Source organism: Eucalyptus grandis, chromosome 8, assembly GCF_016545825.1.
Source record: "Eucalyptus grandis isolate ANBG69807.140 chromosome 8, ASM1654582v1, whole genome shotgun sequence".
NCBI classification, from domain to species: domain Eukaryota; kingdom Viridiplantae; phylum Streptophyta; class Magnoliopsida; order Myrtales; family Myrtaceae; genus Eucalyptus; species Eucalyptus grandis.
The window spans coordinates 25,622,659-25,632,012 of record NC_052619.1 but is presented as its reverse complement, the minus strand read 5'-3'; the positions used below and the strand labels follow the sequence as shown (position 1 = coordinate 25,632,012).

Sequence of the window (9,354 nt, the reverse complement as noted above, 5' to 3'; positions counted from 1 at the left end):
ATGTTCGTATAGATTTTAAAAAGAAGCAAAAGAGAAAGGAAGCAAAGCGTGTACAGCTATCATGAGAATCTTCCAGTTGAGTGGCCTATTCTCCTCCTGCATCTTTTGTGTTCTAATAAACAAAAGAAAAAAAATAAGCAAATGGCTCTACATGCTTTGTTTGAGCAATGTACAATTGCTGGGTAGAATAAATAAAGAAAATGATAAACAAGAGTGTAGAGCGCAAGCTTGAGATTGACAAGCTCGAGGTTCGCCTAGCAACGGCCAACAACTAACGAGAAAAATAAGATGGGAAACAAAGAAAAGAAAAAAAAAAAAAAGAAAAGAAATAGAAAATAAAAAGGAATTAAAAATATTTCGAATTAAAAAGAAAAATAAAATTAAAAAATAATTCAAACAAAAAAAGAAAAGAAGAAAAAGAAAGAGGAGGAGGAAGTGAGGATTTGTAGATGTGTAAGATAAAAGAGATCAAGTGAGGAAAATGTTTTCTACTTTTTAAAAGTGGAAAACATTTTCCCTTAATTTAGAAGACTATTTTCTTATTATGGAAAACATTTTCCCCAAAGAATTCATTTTCCGTGAAACAAATGTCAGAAATCCGGAAAACGTTTCCCTGGAAATTATTTTCTGCAAAACGAATGAAGCCTTAGAAAGATGAAAGGGGGAATGATGAACTAGAGAGGGAACTGAAAAATGAATAATGATACAAGGATGAGGGAGATGTTATGGCATCAAAGGGTTAAAATTAGTTGGATTAATTATAACGATAGAAATGCAACTTTTTTCCACCAGACAACTTTGCAAAGAAGGAGAAATAAAATTATGAGGTAAAGGATATTGAAGGAAATTGGGTAGATGATGAAAGGGAGATTTCTTTGATGTTCCAGGGATGTTATGAAGCCTTACCACTTCAGGAGTAAGGGACTGGAGAGAGGCTATGGAGACCATACCTATGGTAGTTACTGATAATATGAATGCTGAGTTGATTAAGGAAGATAAGGATGAGGAAGTAAGGATGGCTATGTTGCAGTTGGAAACCTCGAAAGCACCAAAACCGGATGGCTTTTCTTGGGTCCTTTATAGAAAGTTTTGGCATATTACTTCTCTATAACTCAAATTCCTTGTTCCTTATCCCATACTTAGGTTGTTCTTATAGCCAAAATAGACTGACCTAAGGAAGTTTCTTACTTCCATCCTATAAGTTTGTGTAAATTCTTGTGTAAAGTGAACCCAAAACGCTTGTAAATAGACCGTAGCTTTTCTTGGAAACTCTTATTTTCTCAAATTCTGTAGCTTTTCTTGGAAACTCTTATTTTCTCAAATTAAATCACTTTAATTTCTAAGAAGTGGATGCAAGATGATATAATCATTGCTCATTGGGTGTTTCACCACCTTACAACTGAAGAGAGGAATAGAACACTTTTGTGCATTGAAAATTGATATTAATAAGACTAATCACAGGGGGGAAAACAAATATTTGAAGTGTCAAAACTTAACACAAAAAAATACTTAAGTATCAAATGTTACGAAAGTGATACTTAGAATGTGTTTAATAACTATTCTATCCCCGGAAATAATTTCTTATCATAAATGATTTTTTTTATTCTCGGGAATAACTTCTCAGCATTTTAAGGTTTTTGGTAATTGTCCAAAATTTTAATCTCATAATAGAATTGCGTTTAGTACCGTTATAAAAATTTCTAATCCAAATCATTTTCTTTTCATTTGTTTTAATAATTTTATTTCCTTTCTCTTCTTTTCTTTTTTTTCTTTTCTTTCTCTTCTTGATCTTCAAGCTTTGCCAATCACCGGCCTTGGGATGACAAGCGATCGGCTAGATGAGGGTCGGCAACCTCACCGACCCTTGGCAAGGCCACACCTCATCAATTGAGCCTTGGTTGGGCGAGTGGTCTCACCCAGATCTAGCGGGGCTAAGCTCGCCCGGCCATTGGCTAGGCTCAACCTCACTAGGCCATCGCAAGGTCGGCCTCACCTTGGTCGAGTGACACCAATCTCGCAAATGACCCGGCGAGGTTGAGCTTTATCGGCGGCTAGGTGAGCTTGACCTCGCCAAATCTAGCCGAGGTCAGCCTCACCCAACCATGGCTCACCGATGGCCAGGGGAGGCCTAGGCGAGGCTTGCCTGGCCACTGGCGAGCTCGTTGGACGTCACCCAATTGGTTGTTAGTGATCAATGGCAGCAGTGGCAACTAATGATGATGGCAGTTGAAAAAGAAAAGATAAGGAAGAAGAAAAGAAGAGAAAAGAGAAAAAATTGGTTGGCTTAATTTTATAATTGTTTCTAAGAACAAAGAATCAACTCTTTTTTAACTCATTGATTATGTTTCAAATTTATTCCCAAGAATAAATTTGTTCTTGGGAACAAAAATTTTATCAAATGGATTTATACTCCAAATCTACTTCGGTAACAAAATAATAGAAATTTCTATTATTTGTCAAGTTGCCAAACGCAACCTTAAGTGCCATATTTTTTGAAAAATGGGACACTTGAGTGTTAAGCTTGGTGAAGGTGATCGGAAATCCTACATGGTGATTTTTTAATAATATAATGCGACTATGTGGCACGTTAGAGAGTTGAGTCACCAACAAACAACCAAAACGATATAGTTTTGTCTTTTTTTTTGAATTTTACGTAAATATTAATTAAATTAAAATATTTAAATTTATTTTATATTTTTTTTTTAAAAAGGGAAGGTAGAAAGCGAGTGCTCAGCCCTCAACCTATGCCTTCCCACTATCGTTGGCCCTCAGCCGCCTGCAATCTTCATTTTCTTCCTCACTTTTTTTAATGAATAAATTTATTTTTAAATTAAATTAAATTAAATTTATATTAATTATTTAGCCATGTCAGCAAAACAACATCGTTTTTACACTTATCTAGCCACGTTAACTTGCAAAACAATGTCATTTTGCACTTATCTCATCAAAAAATTGTCACATTAGTATTTTAGTTGGATTTTCTCACTGTTAACACTTACTTGATCCATTTTACTCCGATTTTGATACTTAAGTGTTCATGTATCAAGTTTTGGTATTCCAAATATCCATCACTCTTAATCACAAAGTTGAGTGAGATTTTCTGAAGAATGTTATGGATAAAAAGGGGTTTGATAGGAAGTGCATTAGGCGGGTTATATTTCGTGCTAAAATTGTCTCTTGTAGCTCGTCTCTAGAGGCACACGACTAAGGGATTCCCCCTCTTTATACTTTCTCTTATTTGTTGCTTATGTGCTATTTGTCAACCTGAGGGGAGTAGTGGAGAATAACAAGATTTGAGGCATAAAAATTAGAAGACAATGGCCTATTTATTTCCACTTCATCTTTTGTCGACGATTATATTCTCTTTACGGAAGCTACCAATGACAATTGCAAGAGAGTAAAGCAGGATTGGGAGGAATTACATTGAAGCTTCAGGTCAAAGAAGAATCTGTGAAAGTGGAGCATTCTCTTTAGTTCTAATGTGGAGGCAAAAAAAAAAGAGGAAGAGATTGTAATGTTTTTTGGGTTACAGAAACCTTTGAACCCAGGGAAATACCTTGGTTCGCCAACAGTATGGGGAGATCCAAGGAGTCTCTAAAGATGGTGAAGATTAGGGTGGCCAAGAAGTTACAAGGGTGGAAAAAATTGTCATTTATCTTTAGTTGGAAGGGAGAATTTAATCAAAGCCGTGGCTAGTGGTTTGGAATAATGGGTTTGTATATTGACAGGCAGAATGTGACTACCTTTGGTAGATGCCTAGTGCAGATCCTAAAGCAAGCGACTAGTCTTAGTAAAGAATGTGTACAAAAGTAGCTTTTACATGCTGGTATATGTGGAAAGATAAGAATGAAGCCGTCCATGAAAAGAGGGAAGCAAGGCCTACTGAGAGTCTAGGAAGACTTGTGTTTTGGAGGAATATATTAAGCAAAGGGAGTCAATTATTGGAGGGAAGATTACGCTGTTATTGCGGGGAAAAGAACTGAAGAAGGCTCAATATGGAAGCGTTAAAGTCAATCGCGATGGTGCTTTCCACAAAAAGGGAAATGCTGCTGCAACTGGGATTGTGGCCAAAGATGAAACTAGGCCACTAATAGATGGAGTTGTTCAAGATACTCAGGTCGAAGCTTATGCTATAGAGGAAGAACTTGATAGCATCGAGTTGGAATCCAATTCAAAATTGCAGAGCTTTATCGAACATCAAATATCCTCCCTAGCAAATCAAATCACTTGTTCAACACATTGAAGACTCAATGAAGTCTCTAAATAGTTTTAAGTTGTTTCATCAAAAGTGAGTGTCAACCCAAGTAGTGAAAAATCTTTCACCAAAAAGTTAGATATTTGGTTTTTTATGAAATAATTTTAGTGGCAATATTGGAGAAGAATTCAATTGGTGTAACTAAAAAGAAGATCGATAAATTTTAAAGTAAACGACTATAAATGATAAACACCGAAAAGACATTAACATTAATAAATTGACAAAAGGACGTTGGAGATGAATCTCTAGGTAATTACATGCCACCATATATATAACTCTTAATTATAATTGTCCATAGCAATAATAATACTAAGCACAATTAGAACTAGAACTATATATTCGAGGTTCCACGCTTCCTATTTGTACGCCGATTTTATCTGTAGACGATTACAACCCCAAAGGCCACTAATTACTTTAATCATCCATCTTTGTCTTCAATCGGCGTCTTCATTCGATCTCCTTTCTCCTTTTCAATAACCGGCTATATCAAGCATTGGCCTTCTAGTTCTAAACCCACCTTCACTTTTTGCTAAATTTCGTAGGCAATGACGCAGAAACTCTTTCCTCCATGGATTTGGACATGCATGATGCACTTTCTTCTTCCTTTTTTTTCCCTTTTCCTTTTTGTCAACAGTTACGGAATCTGATTCCCTGATGGCCCAAAAAAAAAAAAACTAAAATTCAAAAAAATACGAAAAATAAATAAAAAAAGTAAAGGGACAACCTTAGCTAACTTTCCATTTCATTCCACGTCCGCCATCCTCTTCCTCGTGAATTGCCCCGGGGAGAGAGAGATCAACGCGGTAGCGTTTTCCCCACGCGAGCATCGTCGAGAATATTTTTAAAAAGAAAAAGGAAAAAGAAATGCGCGACCCATTGACTTCTTGCGGTCAGCGATTCCCTTCCCACGCCGGCCCCCATCCCCGTGGTCGCTCCCGTACCCGATCAAATCTGGACCGTACGATCTTCCCCCCCGCCTCCCTTCGCAAGGAAGAAAAACCGCACCCACTCTGCCCCGAGGGCACATTTCAGCTGCCGTAAAAGAAGAAGAAAAAAACAAGGGAGCAGACAAACACGAAGTGCAGAGCCCAGAGAGAGAAGAGAGAGAGGAAGAAGAAGAAGAAGAAGAAGAAGAGAGAGAGAAGATAGGAGAGAGAGAGAGAGGGGGAAGATGTCTGGCATTGCGAGAGGGCGTCTCACCGAAGAGCGGAAGGCGTGGCGCAAGAACCACCCCCATGTCCGTACGCGCTTTCGTTTTTTTTTTTTTGCCTTTTCCTTTTCCCGATTCTTCGATTTTCCTCGTCCTGTCCTTCCTGCTGTTCTCTCGTTCGGCGATTCTGATGGTTTTTCTTACGCGTTCGGGAAGTTTAATCGATGGGTTTTTGATGGTGGGTTTGTTTTTGTTTGGATTCTAGGGTTTCGTCGCGAAGCCGGAGACTTTGCCCGACGGCACGGTGAATCTGATGATCTGGCATTGCATAATACCTGGGAAGGCCGGGGTAAGTGCCGTCTCTCTCGCCCTTTTGATTCTTGAATTGAAGTGGAAGGAGGTGCCGATTGGAGCCCGATTCCGGGTTCGTTTTCGTTGTTTTGTTGGCTTGGTCGGTGTGAATATGATGACCGGCGTGATTAGTTTGTTCTGTGATCGCTTTCGCGGGCTCCGGCTTGCGGGGTTTTGGTTGAGATCGTTTGCTGTTGTATCTCGTGTTGTGTGAGAGTTGGGGGGGGGTGTTTTTGATGGAATTGGAGTCTTGATGCTTATGCCTATGATTGGACTTTCTTGTGGTGAGGTGCAGTTGGACCTGTAGCCTTAGGGATGCAATTCACGGGGCGCTGCTGTTCGATAGGATGGATTTGCATGACTGATTTGTTTGCGTGAGGCACTGCCTCTAGTTAGAGAGTAGCGCCTGTGGGGTGATGAGAGGGAAAATGATATGTTCGAGGAGATTCATGGAAAGGGGGGAAAGGGAAGAAGTGTGGTGTTCCCATCTTGATGCGGAATTCAGAGCGAGCAGAACTGTAAATTGTTCAATCTGCCTTTCAAGTTCGGCTGATTATTATCTTTTTTTTTTTTCCCATAGTGTGAATATTGTGGAGTTTTGCTTTTTGATTGCCAATATCACCCATTTTTCCCAAGCACCTGTTTAAGTCAGCATTTTTTTCTATGAATCCATGATGACTTAGCTAGGAAGGGATATTTAACTTGTAACAAAAGTTATAAACATTAAAATATTTTATTTTGTATGTTATGTGGATTAAGTTAATGATATTCTAAACCTATGGCAGTGAGTTAGATGTTTGTTCTTAAAATTTTTTATGAAATTCCACCTGCTCAATTACCACTATCTTTTCCATTCCACAGACATGCAGAAATTCTTATGTACTCTACCAATCTTGAACTGTCACTAAAGCATGGTTTTCAAGACATGATAAATTCATTCCTCATTTTAACGACAGATTGTTGAAAGATGTGGTTGTGACCATTCATGCTGTAATTAAAAGTCCTTTTCTTTTTCTTTTTTTGTGAAGAACTTTTTCCAAGAAATTGTTTCTGATTTTCCAGTGTTTGGATGATGAAAAAATAATCAATTAACAGAAAACATGGACTGAAAACAAGAAGCTTAAATTGGGGGAAACCAATTTTCCCTTGTGGCAGCAAGGAAATCACTTTCCATAAACCAAGAAAAACATACAAATTAACAATTTTTCCTTGAAACCTTTATCATAGAGTTTTTAGTGAAACAAGCACACCTTAAGAAAAGTTTGAACATATTTCAAATTGCATTTCTTCCTAGCACATCTAGATTGCTACAAATTTGCAAGGCTATTGCACTCTCGATAGCAGAAAACACAATTAAACAGTAAAAATTTCAACTACAAGTAACATGACTTAAAGGATGGGATTGGACAGTATACTCATTCTTTTTATGTATCTTTGTTCATAAAGAAAAGTATACTATTCTATAAAATAGGGTGTCTAGGGTCATCCACTTGATCACTGACCTCTTCTGCAAGAATTTTTTAGGCTTTATAACACTTTGCTTGAGCTATCAAATCAAGTTGTTGCTTAAATAAGTAATTATCTGCTCTTTGTTGTGACTTATTTGCAGATTTAGCTTAGGTTGCCAGCATAGGTCATATGCTCGTACTTTTTCTTTAGGTCACTGTTGAGGTTGTTTTATACTGTGGAAAATATTTCTCTGCGTAGTAAAGGAGGATTGTTAGCTTTATTCGTTGTGGTTTGTAGTAGATGTTATACTGTAAACTTAATGTGACAGACAGTGAGAAGTTATTTCTGGGAATTTTATCTTGTAGCTGATATGAAGAGTTTCTATCTGTTGTTTTGCAGACTGATTGGGAGGGCGGCTTCTATCCCCTTACACTTCATTTCAGTGAAGACTACCCAAGCAAACCTCCTAAGTGTAAATTTCCTCAAGGGTTCTTCCATCCGAATGTGTACCCTTCTGGAACTGTTTGCCTATCAATCCTCAATGAAGATAGCGTGAGTCATTTTGCTTCTTTTGATTAAAACATAGTTCATGTAAATGTCCATATACCATGTCGTCTCTTTCCATTGAGTTTATTTAATAATTTAGCTTATGTGCAGGGTTGGAGACCAGCTATCACGGTAAAACAAATTCTTGTTGGCATTCAGGACTTACTAGACCAGCCAAATCCTGCAGATCCTGCGCAGACTGAAGGTTATCACCTCTTCATCCAGGTATTCTCCTTCAGTGATGCATTTAATTTCCACCGATCTGTAAATAACTGCCAGATCCTTGAAGAGCCTCAACAGTCAGTCACATCACCCTTCTAAGATTGCAAAAGGCTTTGTCTGAATCACCTCAGATATTACATAGTACAAGAAAATTTATTTGAAGTGGCCATATATGCATTTGCTAGAGCATATAGCAGTCCTTTAGTCCCCTCTTCCTGATAAAGCTTAATGCAAGAAATAAATGGGATTATGTTTTGTTCTACTACATATGACTGACGATGCTCCAAGGATAACCATTACTCTTACTGCTGTATTTTCTTGTTCCTTCTGAGGAAAAATGCTCTGAAGTAGTTGATTTCTAGTTATGCCCGTGTAACTCTAGTCAACATCGTATTCAATCTCTCACAGGATGTCACCGAGTACAAGAAGAGAGTGCGAATGCAGGCCAAGCAATATCCTTCACTCATCTGACATTGGCCTGCTTTCTGGTGGTTCTTGATCTCTGTCAATTTCTCGCCCATGTTTGTCTGCCTTTTACTCCAGACTGATTGTACTTGGTAATTGTTGGTTACCTTATATCTAGACTTGTACTTCTGAGCCATATCATCTTTTTACATAGTGCTGGGGCTTCAACTGCTATAGAAGACCACTATAAACAAACTGTTCATTCTGTTCACATCGATGAAAGGTGGCTCAAATGTCGAATGTTGGAAGATCTTCCTTGTCTGTCTTAGGTATCTCATTATGGATGAGTATCAATGAGTTTCAGGGAGAAACTTTACTTTTATGATGGATGCAAGAATCATTTATGATGACAATGTTATTGGCTTCGCTAAATTATGCCTTTTTTCCCATGTGGTTGACTAATCTATATTTTCATGGCTTTGCACAATGTGGGAGAAAGATAGCAAAGTCAGTTACTTTTGCTGAGGAATTATCAGCAAACTTGAAGAGAGATTTCACTGAGCTGCTGTTTCAAAGGCTTAGGTACTTAATCTTCATTTCTATGCAAGAAGAGTGCTGTAAATCAAGATTTGACTCACTTTGGCACTCGATGTAAGAGTGCTACAAGGGAGTTATTTATATCGTTCGTTCATCAATTTTGAGGATAGAGTTACATGTGTTGCCTATCATAGACAGCCAGCTCCTTTTTCGAAAAGATGGAGATTTCCTCTACTTAGAGTACATTAGCCCGCTCTTACATTGATTCTCATGTAGATCCAATGCCCACAATTGATCTTGACTTGCTAGTCATATAAAAAAATCCCCAAGCGTGACAGATCTCCGGAAGGGGGAGGCTAGGGTGTTGACGAGGGAGGTGGGAAAGGAAGAAACTTGGTGATGTGCTTTAAAGCCTCGAGAGAAAGGCCCTTTGATGCTG

General features: G+C 38.1%; 1 protein-coding gene across 1 annotated transcript; it reads left to right on the top strand.

Moving 5' to 3' along the window:
• Positions 1–5,269: 5,269 nt before the first annotated feature.
• LOC104457307 (SUMO-conjugating enzyme SCE1) lies at positions 5,270–8,827 on the top strand. The gene is made up of 5 exons (XM_010072263.3): positions 5,270–5,492; positions 5,671–5,754; positions 7,605–7,757; positions 7,863–7,976; positions 8,382–8,827. The coding sequence occupies exons 1-5, from the start codon at positions 5,427–5,429 to the stop codon at positions 8,442–8,444; spliced, it is 480 nt and encodes a 159-aa protein (XP_010070565.1). The 5' UTR covers positions 5,270–5,426; the 3' UTR covers positions 8,445–8,827.
• Positions 8,828–9,354: the final 527 nt, after the last annotated feature.

Bases quoted from the DNA above. Each gene is read 5' to 3' on its own strand.
- LOC104457307 (XM_010072263.3), top strand. From the start codon at position 5,427: ATGTCTGGCATTGCGAGAGGGCGTCTCACCGAAGAGCGGAAGGCGTGG. The intron at 5,493-5,670 runs GTCCGTACGCGC...TTTGGATTCTAG, and splicing joins GGCGCAAGAACCACCCCCAT to GGTTTCGTCGCGAAGCCGGA. The intron at 7,758-7,862 runs GTGAGTCATTTT...GCTTATGTGCAG, and splicing joins CAATCCTCAATGAAGATAGC to GGTTGGAGACCAGCTATCAC.